The sequence below is a fragment of the Lithobates pipiens genome, unplaced genomic scaffold (genome assembly GCF_037356315.1).
Source record: "Lithobates pipiens isolate NorthernLeopardFrog02 unplaced genomic scaffold, aLitPip1_a1.2 Scaffold_23, whole genome shotgun sequence".
Lineage (NCBI taxonomy): Eukaryota > Metazoa > Chordata > Amphibia > Anura > Ranidae > Lithobates > Lithobates pipiens.
The window spans coordinates 56,627,467-56,647,773 of NW_027507785.1; the positions used below are offsets into that span (position 1 = coordinate 56,627,467).

General features: G+C 45.6%; 1 protein-coding gene across 2 annotated transcripts in view; it reads right to left on the minus strand.

Moving 5' to 3' along the window:
• Window positions 1–1,985: 1,985 nt before the first annotated feature.
• WDR6 (WD repeat domain 6) overlaps window positions 1,986–20,307 on the minus strand; it is a 40,388-nt gene continuing 22,066 nt past the window's right edge. For both annotated transcript variants that reach the window (XM_077451680.1, XM_077451679.1), the window contains exons 3-7: window positions 17,348–19,805; window positions 15,224–15,316; window positions 11,548–11,664; window positions 10,712–10,827; window positions 1,986–2,525 (exon numbers count right to left, since the gene is read on the minus strand). In XM_077451680.1, coding sequence (XP_077307806.1) covers window positions 2,077–2,525; window positions 10,712–10,827; window positions 11,548–11,664; window positions 15,224–15,316; window positions 17,348–19,805 — 3,233 coding nt within the window. In that variant the 3' untranslated portion in view covers window positions 1,986–2,076. The remainder of the gene's footprint in view (window positions 2,526–10,711; window positions 10,828–11,547; window positions 11,665–15,223; window positions 15,317–17,347; window positions 19,806–20,307) is intronic.

The following is a 20,307-nucleotide window of genomic DNA, read 5'->3' on the forward strand; positions in this document are numbered from 1 at the left end:
ACAGCTTTGCTCAGTCTATATACAGCACGGTGATGATGTCACTGCTACTTTTACAAGGTAGTGTCTGTTTTTTTTTTCAAAGGCATTTGGTGCACACAAAGTGGATTTCACCATTACCAACTGTATCCAAAAAGAAAAGCTCCGGCTAGAGATATGCTTTAAGTTCCAAGGTGAAATTATAATCACAACAGATGCCGTCTTCTTCCCTTTCCATAACGTCGTTACAGAGTTGTCACCCTAATTAACTGCACCATCCATTTTTGTTTATTTTGCATTACACAAGGAGCATTAGATCAGGTTTCCGATGGGTGCGGAGGAGGGAGAATACTAATGGGCTTAATTGCTGTCATTCTACAGAGATAAGAAGCCAGCATGTGACTCAAACTCCCAGCAACCTCGGCCACAGAGCTCATCCTCTTTGTACATCCCTAACTGATTTATGTGATCTAATTAGAAGCAATTTGTTTTTCCTTTATGCTTTCCTTACAATGTGGAGAGAAGGATCCTGCGTGCATTCATTTATTCTTTATTTCTTTAAAAGAAAATGTTGAGGTTACCGATGATCGTTAAGTGAGGTTTAACGTTTATAAAAGATTCCCATTAATCCATTTCCATCAAAAAAAATATTTTTTTTTTTTTTATAAATGAATGAATCACATTAAGAAATAAAGTTTACTTGCCATTTTTTGTGTAATAAGAATGATATTATTTAGAACAGAAAAAAAAACTTCAGCAAAATCAAGCAAAGAAATTTCCCGTAAACTTGAGTCCCCATCAAAGTCCCCCTTGAATCCTAGTCCTCCCCTCTTACATCAGAGTCCTTATCAAAGTCCCCCTTACATCAGGGTCCCCATCAAAGCCCTCCTTACATCCTAGTCCCCCTTTACATCAGAGTCCACTTAAAAGTCCCCCTTGCATCCCTAGTCTCCCCTTACATCAGGGTCCCCATCAAAGTCCCCCTTACATCCCTAGTCCCCCTTTACATCAGAGTCCCTACCAAAGCCCCCCTACTTCAGCGTCCCCATCAAAGTTCCCCCTTACATCCTAGTCCCCCTTTACATCAGGGTGACAACAGAGTCCCCCCCTTACATTAAAGTCTCCATCAGAGCATCCCCTTACATCACGGTCCCCATCAGAGTCCCCTTATAGATCTGTGTCCCCCCTTACATCAGAATCAGCCCTTACATCAGAATCTCCCCCTCAGAGTCCTCGTTTAGATCAGTAGCCCCATCAGTGTCCCCTCTTACATCGGGGTTCACATCATAGTCCACCCCCCCCTTACATCAAAGTTTCCTTTACATCAGAGTCCCCATCAGTCTCCACATACATCAGGGTCCCCCCTTATATCAGGATCCCCTTGTGAGCCTCCTTAAATCCATCTCTATCAAAGCCACCCTTACTTCAGAGTCCCCTTTACATCATTCCCCAACAAAGCACCCCTTACATCGGTGCCCCCCCTTACATGAGAACACACACACACACACACACACACACACACACACACACACACACACACGGTTTTCCATCAGAAGGACAGATAAAATCTTGCAGTGCTCCAGATTTAACCTGTGGTCTGTAGTTTGGAAACCACTGCATTAGAGAATTACAATTTAGGAGATTCAATTAGAGAAGCACAGTGAGAAAGCAAGCATTGCTCATAGTGTGCATTTGTAAAAACAAACAAATTATATATATATATATATATATATATAATCTATGGATGAGAGAGAGATACACACCACACACATACAGTATATATAATAAAACATTATATTTAAAAATATATGAAACTTTATAGAAAAGACCAAAACCTTCATAGGCTCCCTTGCCTATGTTCAGATTGAATAGCGTATAAACCTAAAGCAATTAGCCTCATTCAAACATATGCTGTGTATTCAAACCCGGACTTCCAGTACACCGGCTGGTGCAGACACAGAGACTTGGGCAAAGCCACTTCATACAATGTATTGCCACTACACAGGTCCTCCAGCAGATAAAATCAGATTTATTATTTACGAATGCTGTGTAGATCTACTCCTACATATTATTTCTTATACACATGATCACAATGGAATGTCACGTTGAGCGTTTGCACACCACGATCTCCAGTCCTTGCCCACACAGCACACACCAATGTCCTTCATCCACGCTCGTCCAACAATCCAGCTCGGACACATCAGCCACGTGACAGAACCTGGTGGTGAGGTGCTGGAGGCCGTCTGCACTGAGGTTCCACAGGGTCAGGCGCTGGTCCACAGAGGCCGAGGCCAGGAGGTCATGCCGTAGGATGCGCAGGCCGGTGACGTGAGCAGCATGTGCAGAGGTGATGGAGAATGACTGCAGAAGACGAACCCCACCTGTCTGTCCATCCTCAGATTTACCATCCAGCTCCAGCTTACAAACATGGATGGAGTTGTCATCTCCTCCACTGGCCAGCAGGTATTGACCCTCCGCTGTGTTCCGTATGTGTAAGCTATTGATGCCACACTGGTGGACAGAGAGGGTGAAGCAGGCCGATCCCAGGTCTGTAAGGAAAATGATTTGTACGAATTATTGTCAGGAAAAGGAACTTTATTTTAAGAGTACCTGTACTGCAAAGTGTGGGGGAGGGGGTACCATACATCTTCCAGCAATGAAAGTTAGAGAATTCTTTGGATACATCATGTTTAAGGGCCTTTTCACACTGGTCCGACATGCAGCTCAAGTCGCATGACATGTCAAAATCAATGGTTCCCTACTAGAGCTGTTTTAACTGGTCCGGTCTGACTTTGAAAATGCCTCCTGTGCTACTTTGGTCTGATTTGGGCATGATTTCTGCCCATTGATTTGAATGGAAGTCAGGATCATCATCATCTTAACTGGTCTGACTTGTGGCATGCGACTTGTGCTCCACGGATCTTGAGGGTGAACCCCACGCCATTTATTTTATTTTTTTTCATTTTTAGCATGGGGTTCCCCCTCAAGATCCTCAGAGCAGGAGTCGTATGTCACAGGTCAGATCAGTCAAGATGATGACCCCAACTTCCATTCAAATCAATGGGCTGAAATCGTGCCCAAGTCAGACCAAATTAGTCCCCCCAGATCCATACCATAGATGAAAAGTATTTGAAATGTGAGATGTTAAATCTATCTTTTTAGAGCAAACTAACCCCCTGAAGAAGACCGCGACTGTATGGGTCGGAATGCGTTGGGGCTTCAATATAACAGACATTATGTAATGTGATGCTGTGCATTAATCTGTGTTTGCATTGCTGTACCGTGGAATATGCTCTGTGTCCCTCAACTAGAGCTCATAATTTAATTGTCACATGATATTGATTTTTATATACATATATACTCTTTTTTTTGCTTATTGCTGCTAAAAAAAAAAACTTCCCTGGGGAACCTTCCCATATTGTTGTTTTGGGGTGCACAGCCCATTATTTCTCCTATATGTGTCTTCCCTATGCCTCAGACCCACACCATGCCCTTTGAGACTGATATGGATTTTGGAGGGGAAAACCCACGCCAAAAAAAAAAAAAAGAAGACGACGTGGGGGATCCCCCCCCCAAATACCCTTATCCGAGCATTCAGCCTGGCAGGTCAGGAAAGCGGGGAGAGGGGACGAGCAAACACCCCCTCCCCGGACAATACAAGGCCACATGCCCTCAACATGGGGACAAGGGCCTCTTCCCAACAACCCTGGCTGGTGGTTTTGTGGGGCTGCGGGCTTATTGAAGTCTGGAAGCCCCCTTTAACAAGGGGGCCCCCCCTTCACTGCTTGTGTGATTGGCTCACTGATTTTCCCAGAAGTCTGCACTAAGATACAAGTCAGATTTGTTGCAGATCCCCTGCAACAAAAATTTCATTTTTGTGAGATATTGCCAATAGGGAAATCACGTCACTTTCCTTATTAAAGCCCTGCAGGCGCAGCAGCTGATTAATGATTATAAAATCACTCACATTCATCTTCACTTTCCACGTGGATACAGAAAAACAAACCACCTTTTCTCAACAGAAGTCGAGTTACTGTTCAATTTAGAACTAAGCTCTAACTAGATGACATTTTGTTGGCTCAAACATTGTTCTTTTCTTTTTTTTTATGTTCTTGCAAATAAGATAAAAAGCCTTTTTTTGTGCAGCAGCCCCCCTCATACTTACCCGAGGTCCTTCTAAATCCAGCAATGTTGTAGGAGTGTCTCGGCTGCCCGGAACTCCCCTCCATTGGCTCCCTCTGCTGTCAAAGTCAGTCAGCCAATAGGAAGAGAAAGGGGGTGGGGCTGCGGCTCTGTGTCTGTATGGACACAGCAAGCTGTGGCTCGGCTGGGGTGCCCCCATAGCAAGCTGCTTGCTGTGGGGGGCACGCACCAGGAGGGAGGGGCCAGGAGAGTCGAAGAGTGACCCAAGAAGAAGGAGGATTGGGCTGCTCTGTGCAAAATTATTACACAGAGCAGGCAAATATAACATGTCTTTTTTTTTATATATATATTAAAAATAACTGAGACTTCAGTATCACTTTAACCTTTTATAGCTTACATGAGCCCCAGGAAAAGCATTATAAAGAACTCTAAAGCAGCCCATAGATAATTGCATTTTCAATTCACCCATCAACACAGTGTTGCTGCTATTGTGCTCTGCTGAGGGGGAGGGGGGCAGTTCCTGGCTGGCAGAACACAATGATTACCGCTAGTGGTTATAGCCGCCAGCAGTATTCGCATGTAAAAAAAATCTGACAGGCTGGCTGTACCCAAATGGATGGATTGACTTGGGTACTATCAGCCTGCCCATAGATGGATCGAATCTCAGCTGGTCCCGGCCAAACTAGCCAAATTTCGTTCCATCAAGGGCTGGCTTAAAGCGGGAGTCCGCCGGGATTCCGCGTTTTTTTTTTTTTTTTTTAAAAGCCAGCAGCTACAAATACTGCAGCTGCTGACTTTTAAAATAGTGACACTTACCTGTCCAGTGCGCCCGCGATGTCGGCACCCGAAGCCGATATCTAGATTGTCTCTCGGGTGCTGCCGCCGCCATCTTGAGTATGGGAATCAGGAAGTGGAGCCTTTCGGCTTCATTTCCCGGTTCCCTACTGCGCATGCGCGAGTCGCGCTGAGCAATAAGGACGGTCCCCGCTGCCTCTGGGATCTGTGTGTTTCCCAGCAGGCAGCGGGGCACTTGCGGAAAGGGGCGGGCACTTGCGGAAAGGGGTGTAATCTACGCCCCTTTCCGCAGAGAGCTATCCCGGAAGTGGGTGCAGTTACCTGTACTGTACAGGTATCTGCACCCCCCTCCCCCCTGAAAGGTGCCAATTGTGGCGCCGGAGGGGGGGAGGGTTCCGATGAGCGGAAGATCCACTTTAGGGTGGACCTCCGCTTTAAGTCATATTTGGACCTATTACTTACCCAAAAATGTCTCCATGGGTCCTGATTTATATTCTTCACCAGGCACACTCTGATAAGATATCCTAAGGAGAAGCCACATAGAGATGCAAAGTGCAATGCTTTTTGTTTTGGTAGACAGGGAGCCGATTCCAAGTACAAGCCGTGACAGTTCTGAGGGCACAAAGGACTTCTGCCATTGGCATGGCCGAACGCTGACCGTCACGGTGTTCGGCTGGCGAGTAATGATGCGCACCATAACCCCCGGTGGCTGTATGTCCCAGATGTGTCCCAGATCGGATTCTCTCCATTGTCACAAGTCTGAGGAAATCACTCGGCACCTCATGAATGTGTAATGAGCCTCGTTGATGTGCCCGGATCACCTGAAGTGCTCGACAACCTCGCCAAACACGAGCCGCGGCCGCTAGTATTACAGCGTTTAGCGGCTAATCTCTCCTCTTCAGCTCACAATAGCAACCGCTCTGATGACCTCACTAATCCTCATATCCTACAACCAGTATTACTATAGTAGTATCTGCATAACTAAAACTCACTCCTTTACCACATCTGAAGAAATGAAGGAAAGGAACCAGGCCGGGTTCTGTCGGACCAGCTGCCATACAAAGCGGGCTGAATATCAGCCGGTTTTTATTGAACCGGCCGATTATGCCAATATTCGACCCACGCCATACGGGGCTTAAGAGAGGCCTTCCTCATAAGTTCAGGCTCTGCCGCCAGTTATGTGATACCCGTCCCTTCACATGCAGCAAGTTCACTTTAATGTCTCCTTCCTAGTTATACAGTGTCTTAAAAAAGTATTCATACCCCTTGAAATTTTCCACATTTTTTCATGTTACAACCAAAAACGTAAATTTATTTTATGGGGATTTGATGATGATGATTGGTGATAGACCAACACAAAGTGACACATAATTGTGAAGTGGAAGGAAAATGATAAATGGTTTTCAATTTTTTTTTTTACAAATAAATATGTGAAAAGTGGGGGAAACAATTTGTATGGCGCCCCCCGGAGTCAATACTTTGTAGAACCTCCTTTCACAGCAATTACAGTTGCAAGTCTTTTTGGGGATGTCTCTACCAGCTTTGCACATCTAGAGAGGGACATTTTTGCCCATTCTTCTTTGCAAAATATCTCAAGCTCTGTCAGATTGGATGGAGAGCGTCTGTGAACAGCAATTTTCAAGTCTTGCCACAGATTCTCAATTGGATTTAGGTCTGGACTGTGACTGGGCCATTGTCAGGTCACCTTGAGGCGAGGTGACAGGTGCACACCGTAGGGATCAGGAGTGCACCGCAAGGTTGTGGACCCTACGGCTGACTGCTGCAGACGGGAGACAGATCCCACCGGGGTTAGAGCGTAGGATTCCCTGGGGCGCGGAGTCTAAGAGCCAGCAGGTGTTCACCAGAGCCTCCAGTGGGGAGGATGGACTTGGCTGCAACTGGCTCCAGGTCGCGACCCCCAGCTCACACCCACAGTAGGCAACAGGGGGATAGGGATGGTGAGGGACAAAGCCAAGGTCAGGGCCACAAGCAGACAAAAATAGTCGGGTACACGCCAAAAGGTCAGGATCACAGGCAAACAGGGATAGTCAAGACACGCCAAAGCCGGTAACGGAAAACAGAAGCAGAGCACACGGCAGGAAACAGGAAGCTAACACACAAAGGAATACACAATGGTTGATCAGCACTGATGGCCTGCAGTGCACAGGTTAATATAGGGCTCCCTGATAGGGCCTGGGGTGGAGCCATGCTTAGAGGAGAGGTTATAAAAACCACCAGGTGGAAGTGGCTGGCCTCTTAGTCTGAAGACATGGGGGAAGGCAAGCAAACACAAGAAGATCACTGCATAACCATGACAGCCATTCTAACACATGAATATGCTTTGATCTAAACCATTCCATTGTAGCTCTGGCTGTATGTTTTGGGTCGTTGTCCTGCTGGAAGGTGAACCTCCGCCCCAGTCTCAAGTCTTTTGCAGACTCTAATGCCGCGTACACACGATCGGAATTCTCATCGGAAAAATCTTGAATGGTTTTTCCAACGGAATTCCACCCAAGCTTGGCTTGCATACACACGGTCACACAAAAGTTCACTGAACTTTAGAACGTCAAGATCCCGGTGACGTACAACACAAGGCGAGCCGAGAGCATGAAGTTCAATGCTTCTGAGAATGCGTCGAATTGTTTCCGAGCATGCATGTTGGAATTGGTACAGACAATCGGAATTTCCAATCTGAACTTTTTCCGACCGAAAAAAAAAAAATCGAGAACATGCTTTTCAGTCTTTTGTTGGTGGAAATTCGGCCAGCAAAAGTCAGATGGAGCATACACACGGTCGCATTTTCCATCGAAAAACTCTCAACGGTCTTTTGCTGGCTGAAAATTCCTATCGTGTGTACGGAACATAACAGGTTTTCTTCTAAGATTGTTCTGTATATGGATCCATCCATCTTCCCATCAACTCTGACCAGCTTCCCTGTCCCTGCTGAAGAAAAACATCCCCACAACATGATGCTGCCACCACCATGTTTCACAGTGGGGACGGTGTGTTCAGGGTGATGTGCAATGTTAGTTTTCCGTAACACATAGCATTTTACTTTAGGCCAAAAAGTTCAATTTTGGTCTCATCTGACCAGAGCACCTTCTTCCACATGTTTGCTGTGTCCCCCACATGGCTTCTCACAAACTGCAAATGGAACTTCTTATGGCTTTCTTCTTGTCACTCTTCCATAAAGGGCAGATTTGTGGAGAACATGACTAATAGTTGTCCTGTGGACAGATTCTCCCACCTGAGCTGTGGATCTCTGCAGCTCCTCCAGAGTTACCATGGACCTCTTGGCTGCTTCTCTGATGAATGCTCTCCTTGGATTAGGTGGACGGCCATGTCTTGGTAGGTTTGCAGTTGTTCCATACTCTTTCCATTTTCGGATGATGGATTGAACAGAGCTCCGTGAGATGTTCAAAGCTTGGGATATTTTTTTTTTTTATAACCCAACCCTGCTTTATACTTCTCCACAACTTTATCCCTGACCTGTCTGGTGTGTTCCTTGGCCTTCATGATGCCATTTGTCCACTAAGGTTCTCTAACAAACCTACGAGGGCTTCGCAGAACAGCTGTATTTATACTGAGATTACATTACACACAGGTGGACTCTATTTACCAAGTAGGTGACTTCTGAAGGCAATTGGTTCTGGTTAGTTAGGGGTATCAGAGTAAAAGGGGGCCGAATACAAATGCACGCCACACTTTTCACATATTTACTTGTAGAAAATTTGGAAAACCATTTATCGTTTTCTTTCTACTTCACGATTACGTGCCACTTTGTGTTGGTCTATCACATAAAATGTATTTACCTTTTTGGTTGCAACATGGCAAAATTTGAAAAATTCCAAGGGGGGTATGAATACTTTTTCAAGACTGTATATTCCCAATACCCCCCACTATTCCATTTAGCCCCCAGGAGCAAGTGAAGCAAGTCCTAAGGAACCCGTGAGCCATTCCAGTCAAGAGTCCTCTCCCATGTGACAATGCTGAGCCAATCACCAGAGGTGTCACATGAAAGGAAGGGAGCGCTGAGCCACATTCTCTCCAATACCTGGAAGCACCGGGTATTTTCTTCCCACCCGGAGGCTGAAGGCATCAGTGGGGGGGGGGGGAAGCAGAGAACAGATGAGCATGTGCAACATTGGCAAGGTGCATAAAGGAGAGCCTGTTGCTCAATTTCACAGAGTCTCAAAGCTGACAGCCAATGATATAATAGGACTAGGATTTACAAAGATCAGGTCCTTCCTGCAGGCTAATGACTGTGGAGAAACACAAACTAAAATAACTGTAGTAAACTGCTTTGGAGATAGTTACATAGTTAGTAAGGTTGAATAAAGACACCAGTCCATCCAGTTCAACCTGAGTGAGTGTCTACAATTGTCCCTACACCCTCAAGGAGCCCACAATCCAAGGTCCCCATTCAAACACTAGGGACAATTTTGCACATAAGCCAATTAACCTACCAGCATATCTTTGGAGTGTGGGAGGAAACCAGAGTACCCGGAGGAAACCCACGCAGGTACAGGGAGAACATGCAAACTCCATGCAGGTAGTGTCGTGGTTGGGATTTGAACCAACGACCCTTCTTTTTACTGCTAGGCAAGAGACCACTACACCACTGTGCCACCCTAACCCTTTAAGAAAAAAAAAAAAAAAGAGTTAACTCATTTGCCAAGAGGTAAGGCAATTTGGCACCCCCAGCTTAATTATTATTATTAAGGTACTTATATAGCGCTGTCAATTTACGCAGCGCTTTACATATACATTGTACATTCACATCGGTCCCTGCCCTCAAGGAGCTTACACTCTAATGTCCCTAACTCACATTCATATACATAGAAGGGCCAATTTACACAGAAGCCAATTAACCTCCCAGCATGTCTTTGGAGTATAATACACTCCAAGCCTCATCACTGTCACTTTCTGAATATGGGTGATACTACAAATAAACACAAAAACAAACAGGTAAAAAAATAGAATTGGATAAACGAGCACAGACAGCACACATTGCCATCCTTCCACCAAAAGCCAAACCTCTAGCGCGTTTCACCCATAGACCTCTATGATTAAGTCCAGCCGTTGGTGAAATGCCATTTGTCTCGTGGCTTTAGGCTAAAGCCTCGTACACACGATCGGATTATTGGCCAACAAAGCGTCGGACTTTTATCCAAAGGAGCGTGTGCCAGGATCTTGTCTTGCATACTAACGGTACACAATTGTCGGCCAACAAACACGAACGTAGTGAAGTACACGGAATTCCAGCTCTTGAGTGCCACCCTTTGGGCACCTTCTGCTAATGTCGTGTTTGGTGAGCACTGATTCCGAAGCATGTGTGTTTGTACTTTGGACTTTTGTGTGACGGACTTGTGTACGCGCGATAGGAAAATCTGACAACAGACCGTTGTCCGACGAAAATTTACCAGCCTGCCATCCAACATTTGATGGCGGAAAGTTGGACAACAATTGTCTGAAGGAGCGTACCGACGATCGGATTTTAGGCCAACAGACTGTCATCACGCATTTCCCAGTTGAAAATACGATCGTGTGTACGAGGCTTAACAGTGTGCTGTATGTGCTCATTTACTCAACAAAGTTAATTAAGAGACTTTGTTCGTGTGCGGACCGGTTTCTCTGAAATTGCTCATGGCACGGAGCGGGTCCTGGGCTCTGGCACCCAACTGGTCCATGGTATTTAGGATTTACATAGTAGCTGGGCATGGCGGGACATAACTGTCATTTATAGTAACTAAAAGTAAAATTATGAACAACATTGGGAAAGGTGGAGAGGACTCACCCCAAGGTTGGCCATCTGTGTATTCATTGTCCAGCAACTCGTGAGCGCACCCTACAGTGCTGGTTACATCCCAGAATGCAATGCGGCCATCAGTGGAGGCGCTGCACAGCATGACTCTGCAGTAGGAAAAAAAAAAAAAAAACATATTACTAAATCTATTAAAGTGGACCATCAGTAATTTTTTCATCTTTCCATCTATTAAATCTTCTGCCCTTGTTGTTGTTTTAACTTTGGATAGTAAAACATTTTTTTTCTGCCAGTAAATCCCTCATTACTAAAAAAAGGGATTGCAAAGGAAAAATATTGTAAAAAAAAAAAACAACAAAAAAAAAAAAACAACAACATTAACACACATTTTATACTTATCTGCTCTGTGCAGTGGTTTTGCAAAGCGCTCTGGGCCTCCCCCAACCTTGCCGAATGCCCCCCATAGCAGGCTGCTTGCTGTGGAGGCACTCGTGCATGCTCGCTCCCGAGTGTGCCACTCAGCCCCGCCCCCCGCTTCACTAGAGCCATTCTCAGCCAGTCAGGAGGGAGAGATCTGTTCTTGCTGGATCGAGATCGGGCTTAGGTAAGTATTGGGAGAGTGGCGGGGGTTTGGGGGAGTTGCACACTGATGGTACGTAAAAAACCTTCAGCCTTTACAACCACTTGAATAATGTTACTATGTAGCAGGCCCAATAGAAGTAGTGATGTTTACATTTTGTTTGTTTGGTGAAATGAAGGGTGTGGACACAAGAGGATCGAGCAACACAAATATGGCTTCTCCTCCGCCAGGCATGGATATGGAGGTCGGGGGCTCAGTCAATACTACAGTAACCTTCATGGATCGTCACCTGTCAGAGTCCGCAGATCGGTGGACAAAAGCCTCCACTTTCAGTACACATCTCTGGTGATAGAAGGTCTCCGCCACAAGAATCATCTTCCGCAAATCCTCACACATCATGAAAAACCTAAAAAAAATAAAAACAAACAAACAAACAAAAAAAAAACCCCAGAAATATAAAGCTAATATAAATGTTTTTAGAACTCACAGAGATTTGATAGCAAAAAAAGGCAGATGACCTTGCAAATGTATATATTACAAAAAGTACATGACCTTTAATGGCATCCCAGTCTTAGTCCGTAGGGTTGAATATTGAGTTGGCCCACCCTTTGCAGCTATAAGAGCTTCACCTCTTCTAGGAAGGCCGTCCACAAGGTTTAGGAGTGTGTCTATGGGAATGTTTGACCATTCTTCCAGAAGAGCATTTGTGAGGTCAGGCACTGATGTTGGACAAGAAGGTCTGGCTCACTGTCTCGGCTCTAATTCATCCCAAAAGTCTTCTATCAGGTTGAGGTCGGGACTCTGAGCAGGCCAGTCAAGTTCCTCCACCCAAAGCTCGCTCATCCATGTCTGTCTTTATGGACCTTGCTTTGTGCACTGGTCCAAATCATTTGGTGGAGGGAGGATTATGGTGTGAGGTTGTTTTTCAGGGGTTGGGTTTGGCCCTTTAGTTCCAGTGAAGGGAACTCTTAAGGCGTCAGCATACCAAGACATTTTGGACAATTTTATGTTCCCAACTTTGTGGAAACAGCCCCTTTCTGTTCCAACATGACTGCACACCAGTGCACAAAGCAAGCATGAGTATGTATGTATGTATGTATATATATTTATTTTTTATTTTATATATATATATATATATATATATATAAAATATAACACAGTTGTTTTCTTTTTGGTATAAAGGTTATACATAAATAAAATTTGATAATTGTAAGCACCCCTGTCAGTGTTAAATGGTTTGTCACATCCATGTAAACTGATCCATTCTGCTTGAGAGTGTGAGCTTTTTAAAAACAACAGACTTCCTGGATAGATCACCAGGTGAGAATAAGAGGAAAAAAAGAAAAGTAATGCAGCCATCTTCTAAGACAACCCCTTTCACACTGAAGCAGTTTTCAGGCATTTTAGTGCTAAAAATAGTGCCTGTAAACTGCCTCTCATGCCCCCCAGTGTGAAAGCCCAAGGACTTCCACACTGGGGGCGGTGCGCTTGCAGGAGGGGAAAAAAAAGCCCAGCAAGCAGCATTGGAATGAATGGGCCGCATCACAGGTGCTTTCAACCCCTTTTTAAGCCTTTCTTGGGGGTTAAAAGTGCCCCGCTACTGCCCGAAAAGCAACACCAAAGCACCGCTATAACAGCGATAAAGTGCCACTAAAACGAGCGTCGCTTTACCGCTGACGCCGGCACCGCCCCAGTGTGAAAGTAGCCTAAGAATTGGTAAGCTGCAATATAATGTTTGCTATTGTGTTTAACACTGCTTCAAGTTCAGGGGTAGAAGAATAATATGTAACACTTACCTCATTCCTCGCTCACTTATTCTCTCTCCAGCACTCTCTACTCCTCTGCAAAACCCCGGGCAGGCGCGGTCCGGATTTCACAAGGGTCCTGTGCATCTTCTGGTCCATTTCAGGCACAAATTCAGCCAAAATTTTGGACCTGATTCGCACCTGAAACTGTGAATAGACACGCCCCGGACCCCCAGGCCGCAGCTAGTGCGAACCCGACTTTAACAAGCATGTACCCCTTGTAGCGCAGCGATATAAACCCTACTGCAAGAACATTTTTTTTTCCTGGTGCCCAGAGCAGGGCTTTAAGGGCATGTTCACACAACATGCATTGGGCTGCATTGGTACCAACACTAGAACAAGACATAAAAGCATGCTTTGCTGTGCTCTGAATAGAAATGGGGTAGACAGCATTTTAATCGCACTGCATTGCACGCACAAGCACACTATAATGCCCTTGTACACACGGTGGGACATTCCGACCACAAAATCCGTCTGATTTTTTCAGACGGATTTTGGCCGAAACTGGTGTTGCATACACACGGGTCGGACAAAGTTGACAGAAAATCCGATCGTTCGGAACCAGATGGCATTCGTTGCGTACGACGGGACTACGTTCAGGCTAGTAGCCAATAGCTTTGGTCTCGTAATTTAATCTGAGCATGCGTGGCACTTTGTCCGTCGGAATTCTCTACAAACGATCGGAAAAAGTCAGATCGGATTTTGTTGTCGGAAAATTTTAGATCCTGCTCTCAAACGGAAAGAGTTCGATAGAGCCCACACACGATCGGATTTTCCAACAACATAATCCGTTAGACTTTTCTGTCAGAATTTCCGACAGTGTGTACAGGGCATAATACACGTGATCAGTGCATGACTATGCACCTGCACTTGTAGCAGTGTGAACCTACCTGAAGGCTGGGTTCACACTACTGTGAATTGGATGTGGATTTCCCAGAATCCAATTCGCACAGCAGAATATTGTGACCGGCTCTCCGGTTCACAAACCTCCACAGTGGCTCCGGTGTGATTTGCACAGGAGTCCTGTACATCTTTTGGTCCATTTCAGGTCCGAATTCAGCAAAAAATTTGGGCTGAAATCGGACCTGAAACGGTAAACGAGGACGCACCGGACTCCTGCTGTGAGCGGCTACGTTCTCATAGGTGAACCCAGCCTAAAGGTTAAAAAAAAAAATAATAATAATTACTAAGCTACACCGATCATGATGATTCTGATGGAAAATAATGGATTTAAAATACAGTGGTGCCTTGGTTTATGAGCATAATTCGTTCCAGAAGAATGCTTGTAATCCAAAGCACTTGTATATCAAAACGAGTTTCCCCATAGAAGTCAATGGAAACTCAGATAATTTGTTCCATAGTGACTTCTATTGTATGCAGTACCGCATGTGGCCAGAGCTGGGGGGGGGGGGGGGGGGGGCGGCTCCGAGTGTCACTGGCGCCCCCCGCACCTCTGGTCAAATGTGGTACTGCACACCCCAGAGGCTTGAATCCTGCTCGCATTGTGAGACAATGCTCCCAAACCGAGTCAGGATAAAAAAAAAAAAAAAATGATAGCTCGTATTGCGAAGCGTTTGTTAACCTCGTTACTCGCAATCCAAGGTATTACTGTACCAGTAAAAGGGAAGAAAATGACGTTTGTACATAGTACGTGTATTGTTGCTTAGTGAGTTCAGTAAGTCAGGAATAAAGAAGTGAGGGTTCCCCGATAATTTCCTGAACTGTACATGCAACCCACAAGCACAGCACTTTGGAGGCCATCTCTACAGCCGTTTTTGGTAAATATGGTTGTATTTTGGCAATACATGTGTCAATTTTACATATATATTGTTGTTCACATGTATGTTCTCTCTCATTATATTTTTTTTGTAGAGCTCATGTACTCCTCTTTCCCCCAGAAGAAGACCTCTACTAATAATGGTCGAAACGCGTCTGTGTTTTTTAGTATGATTATATATACCTATACCATACTCTATGTGTTTTATGTACATTTATGTCTGTATTACTATGATGTATATACAATGGATCCAGATACAGAGCTCATGTTTTAACAAAATGATAATTTTTCAATAAAATTTACTTTATCTACCTCTTCAATTTTTTGGCTGCAATACAAAACCACACGGGGAAACTTTTCCTTCTATATGTACATGTACCTACCTTACAGATCCGTCACTGCAGGCAGCTGCCAGGAAAAGACCAGAGGAGGATCGTCCCGGCACAACATCATCCAGGGCTCGGATACACATGTACCTGATACAAGGCAGTAAGGAAAAGTTACAGATAACTATCGATATTTCTCCGATCATTATTTACATTCAGATACAAATGTAATTCTGCAGTGTAGTTCCACTTTAAGGCCTGTTTCACACGGGCTTCAGCTTGTTTAAAGTGGTTGTAAACCCTTACAAACCACTTTGACCTACAGGTAAGCCTAGATTAAGGCTTACCTGTAGGTCCAAGAAACAATCTCCTAAACCTATACGGTTTAGGAGATATTTACAAAAAGACAGCGGCGCACTGGGCAGGCTGCAGATCGCGGCGATATGCCGCTCGCATGCGTGGGAGTGACGTCATCGCAGCTCCGGCGAATCACAGCGCCGGAGCAGCGAGACCCGGAAGTCACTCCGGGATACATGGCAGCGGCGAACATGAAGACGGAGGACCGCTTCGGGGGCTTCGTTCTCAGGTAATTTATTCATAATGAGCTAGTATGCTATGCATACTAGCTCATTATGCCTTTGCCTTGCAGGTTGCATTTTTTTTTTTTTTAAGTGCCTTTACTTCCTCTTTAAGGGCAGTGTGAACAGCAGGCTTTGCAAACCATTTGCAGAGCCTTCAGGAAGCTTATCAAGTACCATTCAGCTCCAGTCTGTAAATGTTGAGCACAGATCCTAATGGAATTGCTGATTGCCACTTTAAACAAGCTGCTTGCAGGCTTTCAACAAGCTTCAAGAAGAGTAGAGTAGAAAAGCCTGTCCCCTGTCAGCAGGCTGCACACAAGAGCCCCTGTTTTCTGAGAGTGGAAGCAGTGATCTCTCTGAAGAGGTCCTCCTGCTGAGTCAAACCTAGAACTCTCTAATCAGCAGGTAGCGCAGTTTTCTGATTGGAAACTTTAGGTTTGACCGAGCGGGGGGGGGGGGGGGGGGGGAATGGTATGTTGGTCCTCTGCAGAGAGACCACAGCTTCCACACAGAGAGCATGCTGACAGGCTATTCTACTCTGATGTGGTCACTTTCTAATAAAACTGATTTTAGTGTCTTGGCTGTCATACAAATCCAGTATCATCACTACTTTCTGAGGCACTGACCTGGAATAAGTATTCGGATCTGGAGTTTTGACTTTACTTTGACATTTCAGTGCCTCATAAGGGACTGGAGACAGAGAGGGCCAGGGAACTAGTATTCCTAATCATTAGCAATGGAAGCCATCCTCAGGTTTAACTAGGACCTTCAGGGCCCTGCTGCAAGAAACTGAAAGAAAGGGTTCCCCCCCTTATTCTCTGAGCCCGGTGGTGGAACTCCAGGGCCCGGACACAAGTGTGACCTTTGTGACCCTGGTAGTTCTGCCACTGGTGTCAGTTTTTTCATTTTACCTTTTTTTTTTTTTTTACGTTATTTATTTTAGGAGCCCCATTGGGGGGGGCTTTAGCAAAGTATCAGGGTTCTAAACAGACCTCTGATGTTTCAACATTGAGACGGAGAAAGAAGATTGAGGAAACAGCCCTCAACTTCCGTCTCTGCAGCACAGAATGGGGAGTAGCTCTGAATTCATTCACAATCCAAAGCATAGTAAACACAGTTTACTATGCTGCAGTTGTGAATTAGCAGAATCAGTGATTGGTACCGATCACTGACCTTGTCCCTTCAGAAAAAGAAGAGGCCAATAAATGGCATATTTACGGGCCCCGTTCCTGCTCTCCACCCTGGCACATCACCCACAGCAGCCATTGGTGGGGGGGGGGAGCCAGCAGAATGAGGGGGACCAGAAGAAAAAAGGGGAAACTGGAAAGGAGGGGTGGCATATAGAAGAACCGATCCCCTCCATTTTCCTCATGCAGCCACTGAATGACTACAGGAGGGAGAGAATTTCAGTGGCTGCAGGCAGAAAATGGAGGGGATTGGTGCCCCGCCACCTCTCCTATCCATGTGTACAGGTCAGTGGCATGGGCCCCCTGGAGCATGGGGCCGAGTTGCAATTGCGACCCCTGTAGCCCAGAAGCCACCATATTTTTGCCACTAGAGGCTTCCTTTCAAAAAGATAAATTCCACCATTTACAATCACCTGGTTTCTGGATCCACCTTAATCATTCGATGCTTATTCTTAATCTTGTCCCAGTGTTCGTCCAGCCTATGGGAGGCCAAGTGGATGACCTGGCATGTAACATGACCTACATCTTCCTGTGCTTGGACCAGAAGTCGGTAACACTCTATCTGTGCTCTACCGCCAGCAGTAAAGAGCACACAGGAAAGGATGCCATTCTCCAGTGACTGAGATTTGGTTTTGGCCAAAGCCAACGTCCTCACACTGGATAGGTGGTCGCTGATGGTTGAAAGCTGCCAAATCTCTCTGGAAACCTCATTAAAAGCTAAAACATTCACTGTGGTATCCTCACTGCTCGTAATCAGAATGTGGATGGGTTTCCCTTTGAGTTTCACATTTCCAGCATACTTAATGCAAGTCAATTCTCGGCCATGCAGCGGCTCCTTCAGCACACTTTGTAACGTTTCTAGCGGCTGGCTCCGGTAGGCAAATATATCGCCAGATTTGATGTAGGCAAAAACTTCTCTAGGACCTTTCTTCTTGTAGCTCCAAGATCTGTGTCCTCCTCCGCATGGGACGCAAAGAAGCTTCTCGTTGGTTTTGGCGCTCCAGACCACAAAGTCGGTGGAATGGAAGCCGAGGATCTGTAAGTTGCCATCCCGCATAAACGATAGACGTTCAATCCATTCCATGCCCTTGCAAGACTTCATTTTGCGCAGTATGATCAACTGGTCTCCTTCGATCTTCAGCTGACGGTAGAGTCCGTCACGGCCGGTGCTATACACAAAGCCATCATGGTAGGTGACTGAGGTGACCCCTAATTTACCATGAATTCCATAAAGAACAAAAACAGGATCTTCTATTTGTTCTGGTGGATTGAACACAATAGGAAACAAGCATCCCTCCAGAGCAACTGAATCTACTGAGGAACCAGTAGATGGTGGACAACCACTTGTTGAAGGTGTACCCGTTATGTTTTTACCTTGACATATCCCAGCAACCTTCATTGATAACAGCATTAGGGACCCTCTGCGGTCACCACAAACTATTACATTTTCTGTAGGCACAAAGGCTATGCTTGTGTGCCACCTTTGCTTGCAGGTTGGCAAACTGAAACACCCCTTCTTCGAGATGGAGCTGATGCTGCCTGAAATACATGTGACTTCCAGCCAGTTCATAACTCCGTTGGGACCTGAAGTGAAGAGATGACACCTGTCTGGCGACAAGCATGGTGATGGAACCCAGGTCAAGCTGTGGACTTTACCATCATAAAGCTTAAGCTCTGGGCAACTACCACTGAAAGGCACGGAGAAGATCTTAACACCCCCTGCTATATTGCCTATGGCACACAGAATGTTCATTGAAGATTTGAACATGTCCAGTAGACTATATGAGCGATAGGTCTCATCCGCCAGGACAAAAGTCCATTGATTGCTTATAAGGTCATTCATGTATATGGAACCCACGTCTGTCATTACAAGAAGACAGCTTGTATCTATCATTACAATTGCCTTTGGCACTCCAATTCTTTCAGGGGAATAAAAATTTAAGTTTACAAGCCCATTAGATGAAGGCGCTCTGCCTTTTATTTGCCAAACCCTAATACCAGAGTCTGCTCCACCCGTGGCCACCCAACCAAACTGGTCTTGGACAGCGACTGCCCTGATACCGCGACCCTTGTGGCCTTTAAAGTTTTGAACAATATCACCAGTATAGTTCCAGATGATACAGGCCGAGTCTTCTCCAATGCTGACGATGTTTTCTTGGAGAAGCCTGACAGACCACACCCGAGACTGGTGTCCATACAACACAAGAAGGCACTGGATGTCCGATTCAGAGTCTGCAAGATCTCCAGCCTTCCACACCCTGAGGCTACGGTCATCAGAAGCCGAAGCCAGCATCCCTTTAACTTTTTCATAGAAGATGCTAAATATCACACCTTTATGGCCACTTATCCTTCTTCGTGGCTCCACTCTTGCTTCACCGTTTGTCTGGTCGCACATCCCCCAAATAACCAGTTGGTTGAAAACCGTCCCAGAGATCAGAGTAAGCTCCTCCCAGGTTTTGCCCACAAAATGGGCAGAATACAAGATGCATTTCTCAGCGCAGTGTACTTCCTTCAAGACCCTCCCACTCTTATAGTCATAAAGAGCCACTGAATTGTGGCCCAAGGCTAAGCCCAAATAGGCCGCTGCTTGTGGACCTTCATGAAGCCACTGGACATCCCATATCCAATCGTGGAGGCAGCGAAGGCAACAGACTTGAGACAGGTTTACATGTTGATCAGTGATGCTGAACTCCAGAACAGTCAGCCCTTTGCTCCCGAACACACAAAGTTGGCATACATCTTGTGCCCGGCATGATGTGGAAGTAGGCTTTATGCCGTGTATGGTGTAACCTCCCAGCACATTTTGCTGAATTCTGGGTCGCGTGGAACCGTTGGCTTTTATACTGTAGACGGTAAGGTTGGGCCCTTCACCTAGAACACAAGAAGAATCTCATGAAAGAATGAGCAATAAACAAGAACTTTTTTTATTTTTTATAAATTGGTATTGTACATTAAGCATTAGTCTGCTGTTTGAAAATATATATTATCTGAATCATTGGAGTAAAACTCACATTTTTTGGAGGGGTCTTCCACCTGGCTTCCTCCATGGCCCAGCGCTGACAATTCTCTTCATGGCTAAATGACAGTAAAGTAATTCTGCCCATTTTCTGTGAGCCCAGCCTCTACCAAATCACTGCTGGGCCATGGCCTCCTTTTTCCAGACCTCCTTCTAGACCCCCTATCCTCCCCCAGTGTCTCCTAGCACCCATAGTGCCACCAAGGGCCCCCCTAGGAGCCCCCAGCCACCACAGTGCCTGAGAACCTCCCACTGCTCTAGAAGAATATCAGCCCCTCTGATGCCAGTAAAAGACTGCAGAAAAAAGGTCTGTATAGGTTTTTTGAAATATAGAATAGAGTGGGAGGCAATTGGCGG